General features: G+C 40.0%; 1 protein-coding gene across 1 annotated transcript in view; it reads right to left on the bottom strand.

The window, feature by feature from the left end:
• Nucleotides 1-713: 713 nt before the first annotated feature.
• Nucleotides 714-18,477, bottom strand: part of ada (adenosine deaminase) — a 30,344-nt gene continuing 12,580 nt past the window's right edge. Inside the window, exons 4-11 of the mRNA XM_037773523.1 lie at nucleotides 14,593-14,736; nucleotides 14,375-14,490; nucleotides 12,022-12,146; nucleotides 6,038-6,109; nucleotides 5,456-5,557; nucleotides 4,319-4,386; nucleotides 4,081-4,210; nucleotides 714-1,677 (exon numbers count right to left, since the gene is read on the bottom strand). Coding sequence (XP_037629451.1) covers nucleotides 1,573-1,677; nucleotides 4,081-4,210; nucleotides 4,319-4,386; nucleotides 5,456-5,557; nucleotides 6,038-6,109; nucleotides 12,022-12,146; nucleotides 14,375-14,490; nucleotides 14,593-14,736 — 862 coding nt within the window. The 3' untranslated portion in view covers nucleotides 714-1,572. The remainder of the gene's footprint in view (nucleotides 1,678-4,080; nucleotides 4,211-4,318; nucleotides 4,387-5,455; nucleotides 5,558-6,037; nucleotides 6,110-12,021; nucleotides 12,147-14,374; nucleotides 14,491-14,592; nucleotides 14,737-18,477) is intronic.

Here is an 18,477-nt window from a genome sequence, read left to right as displayed (position 1 = left end):
AGACTATATATTATAATAAGGGCTGTCAATCGATTCAAATATTTAATCATTATTAATCACAAAGTAACCACACATTTTTTTTTTTTCAAAGTGTACCTTAAAGGGAGATTTGTCAAGTATTTAATACTCTTTTCAACATGGGAGTGGGCGAATATGCTTGCTTTATGAAAATGAATGTATGTATTTATTATTGGAAATCAATTAACAACACAAAACAATGACAAATATTGTCCAGAAACCGTCACTGGTACTATATTTAGCATAACAAATATGCTCAAATTATAATGTGGCAAACTCAAGCCCAACAGGCAACAAGAGCCGTCAGTGTGCTGACTTGACTATGACTTGTCCCAAACTGCATGTGATTATCATAAAGTGGGCATGTCTGTAAAGGGGAGACTCGTGGATACCAATAGAACCCATTTTCATTCACATATCTTGAGGTCAGAGGTCAAGGGACCCCTTTGAAAATGGCCATGACAGTTTTTCCTCGCCAAAATTTAGCGTACGTTTGGAGTGTTATTTAGCATCCTTTGCGACAAACTAGTATGACATGGTTGGTACCAATGGATTCTTTAGGTTTTCTAGTTTCATATGTATCTCGTGTTATTATCATGTTAATTGTGACAGTCCAAATTAAAATGAAGATCCATATGAGGATTGGTTTGACAAAAATACTGTAGATTATCAGCATAAAGAAACAGGCAGAAACATTTCATAATAGCTTTTTATTATGGTCTAAGATGCTTTTCATAAGTGTCATACATGTGTCTGTTATAAATGGAAGTGCTCTTTTTTAGTTGGTGAAATGAAAAAAAAAATATTTTAAATAAATATATAAATCAAAAGAATTGAGTAATTTCGATATGCAGCAAAACCACATTCATTCAACTGTGGTTTGTCTGTCTAGGTGACTGTAGTACGCCCCCTAGTGTTCAAATGCATGACTACACTTTTGGTATTGAGCTGTTTTACCTGTTTTAGATGACACTGGATTCCCTTACTTCTCCCAAACAATGGATATTTACCGTACACCGTATTTATCCCACAGGTAGTAAATTCTTCAGTTATCCCTCACCGCATACTTTCACTCAAAGACGAACAAATACCCCCCTTACACTTCCCTTACATGCTGACAAAGTGCTCAAACTGTTGAGTTAATTGTGCATCAAAATCTTCCCTGATTCTCTTCATGACAACAGGATGTAAACACAAGATGAAGAATGTATCCAGAGGTTTTTAGGAACAAAATCTGCATCTTAAACACAACTTTCACGCCCATATTTTTTTGCACCTTGCAGAGAGCACCATGACATCCTCTGAACACTGAGCTCTAAACTTAAGTATTAAAGACGGAATACTGACAGGCTGATGTGAGGTGAAGGCAGCAACAGCAGCCATGTGATATACAGCATATGTCATACAGTATATAGTTAGGTAGGTTTTATGTCTGGTTACAAATGATATAAAAGACGTTGCATTGTGTCGGGTGGGTGAGATTAAGTGTTCAGAGCGGTTTGTCCCTGGGTTGGGTCACGTTTCCTCCTTGGACCTTCTTCTTCTTCGTCAGGTTTAAAAGGCAGTGCTAATTATCATCCCGTACGCCTCATACAGACTGTGGACGAGCTCCTTCTTCTCCTTCTCAGGCAGGAAGCACGACTTTGCAGAACCGATGTTCTATAAGACACAAGAAGTCAATAACGTTCACATTTAGTGTGCTTGAGTTAAGGAACAGTTCAGCAATTTGGGAAATGCACTTATTCGATGTCTTGCCGAGAGTTAGATGAGATGATGGATACCACTCTCATGTTGGTACCAGCCAAAAGCCGGTTAGCTTAGCTTAGCCAGTCCAGCCTTTATCTTTAGTACAAAGGTAACAAACATCTGTCTACTGGAGGTGTTTGGTACATGTACCAACAACGAATATCCAGTGGTGGAAGAAGTACTTTTAATACCTCAGTGTAGAAATACTCTGTTACAAGTAAAAGTCATGCATTTAAATGGGCCAATATGTAATATATTTACTGTAATAAATCATAAAATTACCATGATATATCATCAGAGATTAAGGAAACATGCTAAATTGAAATAATGTTCTCCTTTAAAATGTCCATTTCAGTCCTGAACGTCTTTTTTTTTTGTTTTGGCCGGTGTGATCCCGTCCAGCGCCCATTTTGACACCCTTTGCCACATATGAAACAAATTGGCACGCAAACACAGCCTGGATCAACAGAGATAACATAACATTAGATTCTACTAGACCTGAGAGCCTCGGTACATCTCTCTGTGGTCCATGTGCAGCTGGATTATTAAGGGAGCGAGTATCTGAGACACACAGCCGGTGAAGTGATTCTGACTACTGCTGGCCAGAGGTTAATGCGGTCGTGTATAGAAGGTCACCAAATTGAGAAAATTGTGTGCCAACTGTTATCAGTCACACCGGAGGAGCGGACAGGCCACGGCTCCAATATTTTGAATTTGGACTGCTGTTACCCATTTTAAACGCAAGCTGTCACTACTACATATTGTTCCTTAAAAGTAAAAGTATAAAAGTATTAGCATCAAAATATTCTTAAAGTACCAAAAGTAAAAATATGATATGATGTGGAGCTAATTTTACTTTGCATACTTCTGGGTCTATTGTGAATTTCCTCTTGGGGATCAATAACATCTGAACCTACAATAACACATTCCATTTTTATTATTTGTTTATTTATATTTATTTATATATATATATATATATATATATATATAGTTTTTATATATATATATATATATATATATACATATATATATATATATATATAAATATATATTTATTTATTACACATTTTTGTTGAATACTCGATTCTAATTGGTCAAACACGGCATTCTACAGTCTGTTATTTCTTTATAGCAGACCATTGCTATATATAACAGACCGTTGCTATGGGCGCAGTTCTGATGTTGGACTCTGGCGGACCATTTTTGTGTCAAATTATTGATTTCTTAAGTAAGTAGCTGTGTAATAAGCGGGATAATGTACAGCTAGCGGGTCATTGTTGTGAAATAAACCCCTTCAGGGCAATAGAAAACCCTGTCGGGGTTTATTTCACAACAATGACCAGCTTGCTGTACATTATCCCTTACATATACTGTATACACACACACACACACACACACACACACACACAGACTGAATGTAGTATTGAAGTGAAGATCGTCGGAACTTCCAACTTGCTGTTGGATGTACTGAAGTTCCCTTGACTGGTAATGCGACCACTTATCTCACAACAAAAAGAAGGAACTACACAGTCAGAGACTAAGCATCTTTGAACTCAACTGTCCGAAACTATTCAAATCAGCAAAGTGATGTGTAATTTACACCTTAGCTTAGACTGGAAACAGAAGAAAACAGCTAGCCAGTCACAGCTCGTCGTCTGGCAACCTCACAGCAATGTCAAGACTCCAGAAATTCACTGCTTCCGTTCATCAGGAAACAGTCCGGAGCATAACCCAACGTGAAACCATATACAGTATTGATTTTCGCTTACAAACACTTTAAAACTTTAGAGTGGCTGCTGGGCAGATTTTGTTACTTCTGGACAGAGACAGGCTAGCGATTTCGTCCTCGATATCAATCTTCTCATTGAACTCTTGGCAAGAAAGCAGGAGCGTATTTTCAAAAAAAAAAAAAGGTCAAACTATTCCTTTAATGATCAATCCATACCTGATGGAGCCTGTATGTGAAGCGCAATTCTTCACACATTGTTTAAAATACATTAAGAATTGTAATTATTAAAAGGATCTTTGGAACATATCTTTTATGTGGGCTTTTGTTCCTGCTTTAATTTGCAACTGAGGCAAGGCAGCTTTATTTGTATAGCACATTTCAGCAACAGAGCAATTCAAAGTGCTTTACACAAAGTGCGACAAAGTGCAAAAGAAAATTAAGACATAATTAAAACATAAAAAACGTTAGAACTGAGGAAGGCATTACCATGCACAGGGCATCAACGCCCCACGCTATCATTTCAAACCATATTCAAAGGCCTCCATCCTGTGAACCACTACCGTAATTATTCATGCATTTGATCTCACCAGCCGTTTGAATTCCTCCTCGGTGAACCCCATGTATTTGTGCGCGGTGCTGTAGTCGAGGTGCAGGGTTGAGTTGAATATCAGCGGGTCGTCTGTATTCAGGGAGTAGTTCGCCTTGTCCTTCCTGAACCTGCACAAAGGAAACAATGAAATCCAAACAAAGAATGAATTAAGCCCCCAGTTGTACTTTAATCTGAGTTCATTACCAGACTGTCATGTAAAATAAAACACAGCTCACGTGATGACAGGATGCTTGGTGAAGTCTGGGTCACAGGCACCCGTCAGCTTACTGGAAACAGGACACACCTGAAATCAGAAGAGTACAGAAAGAAACCTAATTACTGCAGTCTGTCTTCTTCCAGCTGTAATACTGGAGGCTCCACTAGAGGGCAGCGTATCACTGTGATACTAACTATGTCTCTGTAATTACCTGATGAAACAATCCCACTCTGTAATGATCAGTAGGTAACAATGAACAGGGCACAGTATATTTAAAGCGGCAGTAGGCAGAATGTTTTTGGCATCATTGGGAAAAAAGTTCATAATAACCTTTCAGCATATTGTAATTCAAGCGTTCTGAGAGATAACTAGACTTCTGCACCTCCTCATGGCTCTGTTTTCAGGCTTTAAAAAATCTAGCTGTGACGGAAGACTTTGACCAATCACAGGTCATTTCAGAGAGAGAGCGTTCTTATTGTCTGTTCATTCAACGGAGGCAGCTGTCAATCACTTGCAAACTCTGATCAAACGGTCAAACTAGGCAGCACTGATCAAATATGAATCAATATTCTGTTACTGTAACGCCTATTTCTCGCCTCAAAAGTTTTCAGAAATATCTTGTAGTGTACCGTTTAGCTGTAAAATGAGAAAGTTTGCTTCAGCTGGTGGGCGGTGCTTGGTATTTCCTCAAGTTATCTCAACATGGCAACACAAACTTTCTCATTTTACAGCTAAACAGTACACTACAAGATGTTTCTGAAAACATTTGAGGTGGGAAATAGGCATTACAGTAACCAAATATTGATTCATATTTGATCAGCGCTGCCTAGTTTGACCGTTTGATCGGAGTTTGTGAGTGATTGACAGCTGCTCAGGGACGGCAAGGCTCCAGCTCAGCTCTGATTGGTTGTTTTCTTTCAGTCTGTAAAATCTTGCAGATGACGTTAGGAGCACCGGAGGACACAGAGGCACAAGAGTTTTTTCAGATTACCTGTCTCATGCACTACTGTCAGGATATAGTGACTGTTTTATAAAAAATAACTTGTTTTAATCATCAGCTTTAATAGATAACAGGCACATTTTTGCAGACATTAATAACCTTGTTTGTGATGCAGCTTTTTGATGAACATTGTGATCATTCTGGATAGTTCCTCACCTCAAAGTGCATGTTCTGAGCCAGCAGGTTTTTGTACAGGACAGGGTCTTCCAGGGTTCTGTAACCGTGTCCAACCCGTTCAGCTTTCAGCACTTCTACAGCCTAAAAATATCCAGACAGGGGTCAAGAGGCAAAAGGTCATGAACACAAAAAAATCCCTCCATGTTGTACATGTCAGCAGAATCTGCATTTCCAGAGGCACATGTGTGGCATAGCTGAACTGTCACTTTGAAGGATGGCTTCCTCAGAGAGAGGCTACTTTTCATGACAGCGAGACATATTGTAGATTTACACTGAAACACAGCAGCTGAGATGGACACAAAGAGTAAACAATAATTGCAGTTATGCGTCTACACTTGTATATTTGTATATGTTTATGTAGTCCTTAGTCCACTGGAACTTTAAGACACTCCCTATCTGCTCCTTCACAGACTCCAACTTGAACTTTCTTTTGGATCTCTGCCTCCTCTGTCTCTAGCTGGTTTAGTAATGTTTTATTGTTTGTACATGACTTCATTGTTTTGTTTAGTTGCTAAGACAATTAAGATCTCAAGTAACACAACACATTGTTGAACGCCTTACCTCCTTCACCACGCACGGCGGGCCCACCTCTCCTGCGTGAACTGTCCTGTGGATCCCAAAACGCTGTGCTTCCTGTCAACAAAATCAATCACGGAACAAAGTCAGCAACCAAACGGCACAGCCAAACATCTGGCTTTCACATCTACAATACTGCAGCACCCACAGAAGTGAGGCGCCTTGCATCATTAAGACATGAATTTGTGCAATACATGCTTTGTTTCGAAGGAGTACTGGGAGCTACATGTAAATACGCAATGAAATCAATCTATTTTTTATGTGTAGAGGGAAAACGTTAATGCAGATAAGACACCCCTCTGGTTCGATCATCTTAGCATTCATAACCTTGAACACACTAAGTGTGGCCTGCTTAATCTGCAGGTATCTGGAGGTCATGTAGTATGAAGATAACCCTCAATATAAGTGTGGACTCTGCTCGGTGCTTCTTGTTAATAATTGAAGCCCGTTTCTATTTTCTTCCATCGATATCGATTCGGCTTCACAGGATTTCACAACATCTCTACATCATGGAAACACATTTCTGGAAAACTGAACAATATGCATAATATACTGAAGTTGTATAATAATAATAATAATAATAATAATGATAATAAAGTGTATTTATATGGCTCTTAATTAAAACCACAGTGCTTTACAAGGAAAAATACACACACAAAATGCATATGGTATGCATTATTCATACCTGCATACACACATTAATACTGTACACACATATTGCAAAATTACCTGAATTAAAGGTTATAGAAATGGATATAGTATAGTATAATTTTGTACCAATCCTTTGAATGGTATTAAACCATTATTGATGTTTGATTGCTTTTGATTGATAAAGAGCTAATCAACAAAATATGTGCAACCTCTGCAAATACTACTTTGAACTGGATTAGTTTGATTTTATGGCCTATTTATGAATTATTGACCGATCGTTTGCCTCCAATGACTTTTCACCGGCTGTGTTTTAAAGTCGAGATGAAATAAAAAATGCCCTTTTAACCCTTTTAGATCACCTCTCCCGTCATATTGTGCACCTATTTAACAATGTATGCAAAAAAAATTACAATCATCTTTTCTTCCTGTATAAAAAAATATGACGTGTGCTTATGTAAGCAAGGACCAACCAATTTCAACCAATGATATCATGACATCCATCCATCAAATCAATCTGCAACTTTTAGCAATGAGGGAGGTGTGTGTGGAGGCTCCGTATCACGCTACGGTCTAAACCCACCCACTTTTCAGCTGTCCAATCATATGCTCTCATAACTGTACACTGCTCAAATACCATTTCACTACGGAATAGAGTGCTGCAGGAATGAGTCCCAAAACCCAGAAACGAGTTAGCATTTTAGCACTTCCGGTTCCCTCGTGTAGAAGTCAATGGGTTTTTGAATGGGTTTTTAGTTAGATGCCTGAAATAAGGTCTGTGGTTAACACAAGCTTAAGAGATTTTAACATTTTGTTCTACAATATAAAATACATCAATTATTACCCCACTCGTGAATTTTTAAGCTTTTATGGGTCTTAAAAAAGGGCGGTTGCTAACAAGGGGTTAAATAAGACTACTAAACGTCATCACCCCGACTCGTCCACCTTTTCAGCCTCGTTGTTCATACTCGCGCTCATGTGACCGAGGTGTGGTTCGTTTACAGCCTAACGTTAGCTTTTTACTTCTGGCGATTGCATTCACTCTTCAAAAATCCTGAAAGTGAAGTTCAGTTGTGAAGATTATGTTGCTGAACAAAACGTGTAAGTATCATAAACGTGTGTTTGCCACAGAACTTATTTCCTACAGTAATCCAAAACCCAATGGAAAATCCCATTGGCTTTTTGTCAAGGGACCCGGAGCGATGCTAACTTCCTGATTGGCCTACAAAAATACATCATCCCTGCAGCACTCTATCGCGCTGCAGTCTAATCCCACACAATTTTTAGTGGTCCAACCCAATGCAAAAAGGATTTGATTTATATCCCTCTCGTAACTGTACACCGCTCTAACTTCCATTTCACTGGGACTTCAACTTCATTGTCACACAAGTTGAGGCTGTGAGAGTATGAAAACGATCGTTGGTGCACACCCTCGAACCTATACACTCTATTGAACGCCCCATTTAAACCAGTATGTTTGCCATCTCAAGTATGAGTGACTAAGAACCAACAGACTCATAGATGAGGAATTTTGAATTGGTGTTTGCTGTCCACCTTTGCACCTCTACACTATTACTACATCAGCACACTTCAAACATCTAAAAATGTGAAATAACAGAATACCAAAGCAAATCACCAGTATCAGTCAGATAACTATAAGGACAATTACTTCCTCCACTATGGATGCTGTAATATTATAAACTGTCCCCGTGTAGTTGACTCCACCAATCCTGCATCCATGCAATCAATTTCAGAAAGACGTGTTCCACGTCCAGCGTTGTAGCGTATTAACTGATTAATCTAGCGCATTCATTATTGTCTGACAGGCCAAATTGATTACTTACTGTGATGTTCTCTGAATTAATCAATAAATGCTGTCTGGAAACCAAATTGGATTTTTTCGTCAGTGCTTAAGAGGAAATTGATTCGGGAGCATTACTCCTGTACTGTGTTGGTTACAGATAAAGACATTGAAGTCCTCATCAATTTGAGACGATTCTCTGATGGTGAAAAGTGTTTGGCAACCTGACAGTTTATGAAACCTTGAAGGCATTACAGAAACAATAAACACAGTAAAGGGCGTGCACCTATCCTGCAGGTTATGTCCAGAGATCAGGACCAAAACAAGCCTTCATGACCTTTTTACCAAGTCTGAGAAACAGATTCACCTGACTGACAGTGGATAGTGACCCATGTGGAGGAACATGTTGCATAAAACATATTCAAACAAGATTAAGAGACTACAGCCACGCTAGCAGCTCTGAGACAGTGTTTTGAGCTAAATGCTAACATGCTAACAAGACACAATAACAATAGGTATAACGTTTACCACGTTCACCATCTTAGTTTAGCGTGTTAACATACTAGCATTTGCTAATTAGCACTAAACACAAAGTGCAGCTGAGGCTGATGGGAATGTCTTTGGTTTTGCAGGTATTTGGTCATAAACCAAAGTATTGGACAGATTAAAATTTTGACCTGATAATGGTGTGAGATGAAAAGTTAAGAGATCAATAAAGCTGGTATAATTCATCCTCAAGGGAGCATGAATGTGTGCACCAAACGTCAAGGTGATCCGTTCAATAGGCCTAGATGTCAGGACATTTCACTTAAAGGGGAACTACACCCATTTTCAAAATTCATACAGTACATGTTATTCCTATGGTCGAAAACAGTCGAAAACATTTTAGTAAACATGAACAACTCTCTCCCAAACCCAAACACTAGAGTGCTAAAACTAAAACTTGTGATGTCATAGGGTATAAAGTCTGGAGCTGCTCCAAAGACGATGAATGGGAGGCTGATTTTGTGGACCCACAGAATGTTTGTTTTCTTATACCCAAATGAGTTCTCAGTTGTGAAACACAAAATGTTCCTATATACTCACACACTTTATACCCTATGACATCACAAGTTTGAGTTTTAGCACTCTAGTTTTTGGATTTGGGAGAGATTTGTTTGGGAAAATGTTTGGGACTGTCTTAGACCACAGGAATAACATGTATGAATTTTGAAAATGGGCCCTTTAAAATCACAAATGTGAACCTCATGATGGTGCAAGGGGCAAAGTCAGGGGATTACCAAAGTCTGTACGCTTCATCCTCTGCTGACGGTGAATATCTTTAGAAATTTTCATGGCAATCCATCCAATAGTTGTCAAGATATTTCAGTCTGGACCAATGCCATCCCGGGAGCTAAATCTCTCCACTCTGTAGCTTCAAATTCTTTCTAAGGATTCCTGAAAGTTGTTGGGGCGATTAACTGCAGCCATATTTTCATCAGCCTGCAGCCTGTGGGACCATGATGTGGACTCTGGGACTATAAAATGTTTTTACAACCTCAAAATGATACAATATGCTATCAATAAAAATGATGCCCACTGTGCTATAATGCCACGGTACAGTAAGTAGTCTACTTATGTATTTACACTGACTGCCATTTTCCTCCTGCAATCGTACTTCTTGTTCTTTGTAAGAAATCACCAGCTTTTTCAAAATCGCATTTAAGAGCACCAAACACTCCAGAACAAGCTGCAGTCGTCAGTGGTTCCCAACCTTATTCCTTAAAGGTGCAATGTGTAATGCCTAGCCACAAACTCCACACAAATAAGGGGCAGCATTTCACCTCTACTACTGGGTCCATTCACATACAGTACTTGCCAACCTTGAGACCTTAAAAATAGGAAGGATTTCAAAACCAAAGCGGGGGGTCTGAGGGTCCAGAGACTTAGTTTCTGGCATTCTGGTGACTTTTAAAGAGTGAAAATAAAAACTGAATAACTGAATAATTCGCTCCTCTGGTGTGAACTTGGCGTGTGAATCTCTGGCATAAACTAATATTTATCTGTTTTTATTTATTTTTGCCCCTGCTTGAGTATTTCTTTCTCATAGTAGGCTACTCTCCATTTCCCTCTCTCACTGAAGGTCCTTTCAGACACAATGCGACAACAGCAACACTGTGATCTGAAACCCATTATTTCCAGTCAAATTAACACTGCTAAATCGGCCTAGTTTACGTTAGCCATCAGTGTGCTTGTGCCACTAACAGTGTGCTGTACGGTCCGTGTACATTTTGATAGTTTGTTTATTAGATTAAACCCAAAGTGGCAGAAACAAGAAAACTACCCGCACCTTTGTTTCGACCTCCCTCGCATCCAGGAGACCACCCCGCTGGCAGCTCCCGGAGACAGACTCACAATTCGACCACAGCAACTCAAATTCAGCCAGCACAAACCCCAGCTCCAGGAGTCACAGTGGGCTGACGGAGCGCTGGGTCTAACCTGTGTAACGGCAGCAACACAAAGTTTGCTGATCTGGGATCAGACCCTTGGTGCTGGTGTTTGCACTGGTTGAATTCAAGCTAACTGCTAACTGGACTTAATGTCTCCTGGAGCTGCTGCACACTCTACTCCCGGCGAAGCAGCCTCCTGGCGGCAGGGAGGACAAGGCGTTGGTGCAAGTCCTTTTCTTGTTTCTGACACTTTTGATTTAATCCAAACTGTATAAGGAATGGGAATCACGGAGCACTCTGGGGCGCGGCGCCAGTTTTGGAGGGTAGCTTATGGAGCTACAGTAGACTTATCATTATCTGTCACCGGTCTATTCATCTGTCAATCGTTCATCATCAGAAAAGTATAAATTATGTGCGAAAGACAAATACCCATATAAAGAGAAGCTGGCAGAGGCAAAGGGGCCATATATTGCACAGTTTAAGTTAGTTTATGATATTGATCCTTAAGAATTAGGAAGACCTTGACATCTTGCCACCCATTACTGTCACTAGTGTGTTTTGATGTTAGTGAACATCTGTCAGCAGTTCAAAATGTGTTCATCTTTGGAGGCCGATGTCCAGTTTACAAACGGGTAGGTATATGACATTAGGATCTAGAAGCCAAATGCCAACTACACAATTATGCGGACAAAGATAAGCTGTATGCTATATATATATATATATATATATATATATATATATATACACTATAATTCGGCTTTTGAATCTTATTCGCATTGCAGTGTTTTGTGTTAGCTTTTGACACTTGCAGTAAGTATTTTAAATTGTCTCACAATCAACAAGGCCTTGCAACCCCCCCTAAAGCTTTGGCGATCCCTAGCGGGGGGTCGGTTGGGAACCTGCGGTTTAGCTGACCTTGGTTATCATTATTACCATCTTTGCTGTTGTTGCTCAACATGTTGCTATGTGTCTGGCATGTGAGGCTGTGATTAAAGTATACAAGACGCGCCAAAGCCGACGTAGTTTTAATCTCCCAATGCTTTAACAAAGACTGTCTGTCTGGTATTTTGTTGGGGATTCAACCCGCTCACCTCATAGGCCTTCCGGTGTTCTGGATTGGCTTCAATGTTGAGTGACTCATCACCTGCCAGATCGATGGCGACCACGCCATTGTGGTGATATTTCTTACACAGCTCCACCACATCCATTGACCAGCCTGGAGAATTTAAACACATATATTACTACCCAGTTTGGTCCTGCTGCCAACTCAAACACACTCAGACACACAAGCAGATGATGTGTAGATGAAATGTGATGATACAGTCAAAGCATCATGCGACATTCTTCTGCATCAATCTACAGCTGTGATGAGTACCAGACAACGTTAACCAACATGCCGTAGTATCTGTATTCATCTGGCTGACAGTGGACTGGTTCACATTTCGACATTTTTTGGAAATGTACTATTTGATTTGTTTCCGAGAGATGAGAGAATGGATACCACTCTCATATCTGTACAGTAATTATGAAGCTACTGCAAGCCGCCTTAAATTAGCTTAAGGTAGGCCGATTTTGTTATTTTTGGACAGAGCCAAGCTGTTTCCCCCGTTTTCCAGTCTTTATGCTAAGCTAAGCCAACTGTTTCCTGGCAGTAGCTTCATATTTACCATACAGACATTTGAGTTTTCTTATCTAACTCTCGGCAATAAGCGTAACTATTCCTTTAATTTGCTGTGTCACATCTTGACTTTTATCACTGTATGAAAACATAACCTACTTTTATAAAACCAAAACAGTTACATACATATGTCCCAGATCATCATACAGTATTCATAATCAGAATTCAGTGAGATATTATACTATTGCTATTTAAACATACACAAATCTAACTGCATACAGTTATGCAACAGCTTGTACAAGCTTCCTGAAATAGCACTTTGTATTCTCATGTATGATAACAACATCAGATACATTCAGGAAGTCTCTTACATAAAGATGTAATCACTCTGGGATATTGCAGCATGTATTTGCAAGAGATGTTAAGTGAAATACAGAATGACAGATATGTATGGCACTTGGCCGTTGGGCTACACAGGAAACAGCTGCTTACTGTAAATGGAGCAGAGCAGATTTACAACAGACTTATCGTTACAGTCACTGCTGCTGACACTATGCTGTACAGATTATAAAGCTCCCTGAGGCTAATTTGTGATTTGTGATAATGGGCTATATAAAAATAAAATTGACTTGACTGCTGCCGATGAGACAACAACTGCTGATGTTGTAACCATAATTTTAACTGGTACAGCTTATAGACTGCACACAGTGATTGGCACAGTTGTATTACCAATCTGTACTACCTGTATCATTCCAGACTGAAATATCTCAACAACTATTGGATGGGTTGCCATGAAATTTTGTACAAACATTACTGGCCCCCAGAGGATGAATACGTATGACATTGGCAACACGTTCTCATCCCAACTCATCACATATATCCGCTTTGTCACGCCCCTTGGCGTTACTTTATTTTCAGCATCAAAAGCACTATACATACCCTTGGTGTCACTTTAAGATTAGGCAACACAAAACACTATAGTTAGGTTGGGCTTAAAACTACTATGTTTGTACAGCGAAAAATGACACTGAACGTTGTGAACATGGGACAAGAACAAACAGCTGATTGTAACGTGACGCACGGGACACAAACAGTGGTCTCCTGGATGAAAGCCTTGTGTTTGTTGGACCCTTTACTTTCGCCCGCCAGTGTGTGTCTTTTCGCTCTTTAAACTATTCCCCACACTCCACACGCACTTTCTCGGAGCGTTTAATATTACCGCAGATGGGTTTATATTGTAGTTAATGGAACGCCCCGTGCATTTCATAACGTCCTAAAGGGTGCTGTGTGTGGTGGCACCGAAACACAGACAAAGCCTCGGTATTTAACACCCTGGGAATGAGAATGGGCTGGACTTTGGTGACTTTTCCTCTAGCGCCAACAGCAGGTGGTTATTTTGGGCTTTAAGTGAAATATCTCAACAACCTAATGACGTTTTTTTAGGGGGTGACCAGCGCCCCCCAGAAGGTGGCGCCCTAGGTGACCCGCCTATATGGCCCCTATGCTTTAAGCCGGCCCTGAATCGAACTACCAACCTTGAGATTAAAGGACGACGCGCTCTACTCCCTGAGCCACAGCCGTCCCCTTAAACTAATATGGTGAATATGGTAAACATTATACCTGCTTAACATCAGCATGTTAGCATTGTCATTATGAGCATACAACTTTTCTGAGTGCATTGAGTCCTTCTGTTTCTGTGGTGCTACTGTTCATTGTCTGATAAGAGTGACTGAGGCAGAGCTTTGAGACAAGACAGAAGACAGTACAGTAAGGAACCTTTTCTCACAAGGCTGTTTGGGCGGATAGAGGCATGAACAGTTCATTACTTGGCATGTGGCGCATGCAGCATAGAATGGACCTGGCTTTGATATTGAAGGCCCTCTCCCCCTCGCTGAGGCCCTCGTTGACCAGGTGCACCACCTCGTCCGGGCTCAGGTCGCCTCTGAGTGAAGAAAACACAGTGAAAAATAAAAAAACATGCAATGAGCCAAACGTAACTGATCCCCCCCTAAAAGCACAACGACAGGTTCCACCAAAGACTTACTCTTTCTGTTCCCATGGTATGGGATCCACTTTAGTGTTAGCCAGAAAATGCGGACTGTATCTGACCTCGACATAAATCACTCCCTCCTTGGCTTTGTCCTCGACGAATTCATAGGCTATCCTCTTTATGGCCTCTCTGTCCCCACTGAAACAGAACGAAGAAAAACACAGAATGAATGGCATTGCCCTTTGCCTCTTATAATCTCTTATCTCAGTGGTACAAATAAACCCATTAGCCACTGCTAATCCATCATCTAAACTATGATGACTGTAAGCATTTACAGGGTGTTACTGATTGATTTCATTTGAATACATCGTAAACATCTATGTGCAACATCTGTTAGTGACGGTTGACTTAGAAGCTTCATTAGATGTATTTTGTGACCATTGTCAACTGTTTATTTAAAATTATTTTCCACATACACTTTAAATAAGTGCCGGTACTCCCCTTATTCACATGTTGGCATGTGTATTGACCGGTATCAGCAATCTCTTGCAACGTATTCCTATTTTTTTTGCCAGCCAGACAGACGGGTATGCATGCAGAGCTGAGGTGTGTGAGCTGTTCATTCAGGTTTTAGGAGCAGTGTCCCAGTCAGGATGCTCCTACATATTATACAGAGACTCATTCTGAATTTCTACAGTGAATAAAAGACATTATTACACAGTGTTGAATACTCAATTCTGATTGGTCAATCACGGCGTTCTGCGGTCTGTAATTTCTCTATAACAGACCGTTAATATGGGCGCAGTTCTGATGTCGGACTCTGGTGGACCGTTTTTGTGTCAAAATATAGATTTCTTCAGTAAGTAGCCGTGTGATAAGCGGGATAGTGCTTGGGTCAGTCCTTCATGCTGGTAGCCATCAGGCTCCACAACCAAGGCTGACCCCCCATATGAGAACTATGAGGACTTTAAGAAGTTTAAACATGCACTATCTGCAACCATCTTGGACTCAAACCACTGGCACACTTTACACTTACTTTACACTATACATCCTATATACCACTTTATAGACTGCACATATGTACATATTACATTTATTTATTGCACATACTACATTTATTTATTGACGGACTGCACACACTATGTTCACCCATTCTCTATTATTGTTTTTATAATTTGTGTATACCTTTACCTCTCCTGTGTTTCACTCTGTTTGCTGATGTTGCTGCTTTGACACCTGAATTTCCCTCTGGGATTAATAAAGGTTCATCTTATCTTATCTTATCTTATCTTATAATGTACAACTAGCAGGTCATTGTTGTGAAAGAATGCCCCTCAGGGCGATGATCGCGTCGAGGATTCTTTCACAACAATGACTGGTTCGCTGTACATTATCCCTTACATATGATATATTGGGTTTGGAGGTCCTCCCCCAAGATTTTTGAAGGTTTTTGACTGAAAACTATGCAATTTTTTCATCATTTTGGACCATTATTATTACTAATTAAATGATTATTTTTTATTATTTATCACAACCGCCGTCTGAACATTCAATTCTTGTTGAAATGATGCCCTGTAAAATCCTATTCTATAAGTCAGAAGAGCAGATGCAGATTCAGATTCAGTTTCATTAATTATATTTGTTAAGAAATAAAAAGAAGTTATGAGGAACAGTACACTAATTATTTTACAAAAAGGACGTAAACATTGTATTGATAAATTACAGCACCCTTGTTTTCACCACTCTGCAGCCCTTTAGCTAAATCAAGGGGAGGATCTAATGTAAATATTAGATTATAAGATTCAGGACCCCCTTCCCACCCCCGACATTTTCATACAGTCCGTAACCTTGTGATTATCATATTTTACACCTAAAACGTTTGTCTGTCCTGCACGTATGATTGTGCTACATGGCATGAGCAGTGTTGCTCCATTTCCCTCTTTCCTTCAGACTCAGCAGCACACTTTCCGTCCCACATCACATGACGAACACAGAACAACAGAGCTTCCAGCATTTACACAGGTCTGAATGCCTGTTGTTCCCCAGCATCCTCTCATTACCCCCCGTCCAAAAACACATCACCACTAAGCTCATACAACAATTCTGCATGAACTAAACTCAGCTGGCAAGTTCCCTGTGTTGTTGAAGCCGCTCTGCATACAAGGCTTTCAAGGACCTTGACACAAGAGGGTCCATTCAGCAGACTGCGCGCTGCAGTCGGGCCACTACAGACTGTCACTGTTTAAAGCTCAACGGCTGTTGAGTGTGTGTGTGAAAGACCTTATTTGGTCTTTTCTTAACAGTTCAGCCCTGTCACTTGAGGACTAAATATAAGACTCCGGGCGGAAAGAGCCTCTGAACAACTTTACTCTCCTCTTAGTCTGGTTGCCAAGGTGACACTTGATCTCGATAATGATGTGTGCCTGTTCTGCATGTCTGGCATTTAAAATCAACCCCCAACCATCAATCACAAACTATACTACACACTCTAGTTTTAAGACTTGGATGCATTATAACTGTATAACATAACTGCACGTGTCTTAAACGGTTACTTAGGTATTTTTCAACCTGGACCATATTTTCCCATGTTTTTGCGTCTAACTGACTGATAGCGACAACAATTTCTGAAGTTGCTCCAGTATAGAGTGCTACAGGAATGAGTCCTAAAAAACAGAAATGATTTAGCATTTTAGCACTTCCGGTTCCCTCGTCTGGAAGTCAGTGGGTTGTTTTAATGGGTTTTTAGTTAGATGCCTGAAATAAGGTCTGTGTTTAACACAAGCTGAAGAGATTTTAACGTTTTGTTTCACGACATAAAATACATCAATAAATACACCACTCGTGAATTTTGAAGCTTTTATGTGTCTTAAAAAAGGCGGTTGCCAACTGGTTGCTAAATGAGACTACTAAGCATCATCACCCCGACTCGTCCGCCTTTACAGCCTCGTTGTGTATACTCCCGCTCATGTGACCGTAGTGTAGTTCGTTTATAGCCTAACGTTAGCTTTTTACTTCTGGCGATTGCATTCACACTTCAAAAATCAGAAAGTGGTGTTCATTTCTGGAGATTATCTTGCTGAATAAAACGTGTAAATATCATAAACGTTTGTTTGCCACAGAGTTTGTTTTCTGCAGTAATCCAAAACCCAATGGAAAAATCTCATTAGCTTTTTGTCGAGGGAACCAGAGTGGTGAATGGTGAAAAATACTTCATCCCTGGAGCACTCTATTGAGGGAGAGCACTGTAGACTGCGGCTGCCCATGAGCTGCAATGTAAACCTATTGGGGCAAGCAGGCACAGTCATTTACATCCACTAAAAGTGCTTGTTTTTGCCATGGTAGGTTCAGATTGTTATTATTTGTGTCTAACATTATGGAAAGAGTCTCGCTCAAACAGAAGTCAACAGAAAGCATAGGTTAGTGTTATGTATGTTATTCAATTTAATTTAATTTAATTTAATTTAATTTAATTTAGTTTAGTTTATCTATCTAAGATTTTCAACGCCTTGGCTGAATATTTAGATGATTTCTACAATGTGGATGAGGTCTTTGAATTCAATGGCTGCCTGTATTTATTTGAACCAGAGTATACGGATATTCAGGTTTCACAACGAGACTTCTCCTTGAGCAGGACCTGGACATAATAACAAGCAGACCGGATCAAGCGAAAGGTAAGAAAAACATTTTATTTCTCTGTAGGCTCCTTTCCATAAAGTTGTCAGACACTTATAACAATCTGAGCCTGTGGCAAAAACAAGCACTTTTAGTCGATATAACGTTACATTAATGCTGCTCACTTCCGTTGACCCTCAATACTGGATCAATTTGTCCCCATTAATCACTTAGACATGAAAACATGGCGAAATAGAGTCCAGATTGAAAAATACCAAAGCTACCCTTTAACAAACTTCCTGGACATTGACCCTCATGATAGATCTT

The sequence above is a fragment of the Sebastes umbrosus genome, chromosome 6 (genome assembly GCF_015220745.1).
Source record: "Sebastes umbrosus isolate fSebUmb1 chromosome 6, fSebUmb1.pri, whole genome shotgun sequence".
Classification (NCBI taxonomy): domain Eukaryota; kingdom Metazoa; phylum Chordata; class Actinopteri; order Perciformes; family Sebastidae; genus Sebastes; species Sebastes umbrosus.
This window is presented reverse-complemented; position numbering and strand designations above follow the sequence as displayed.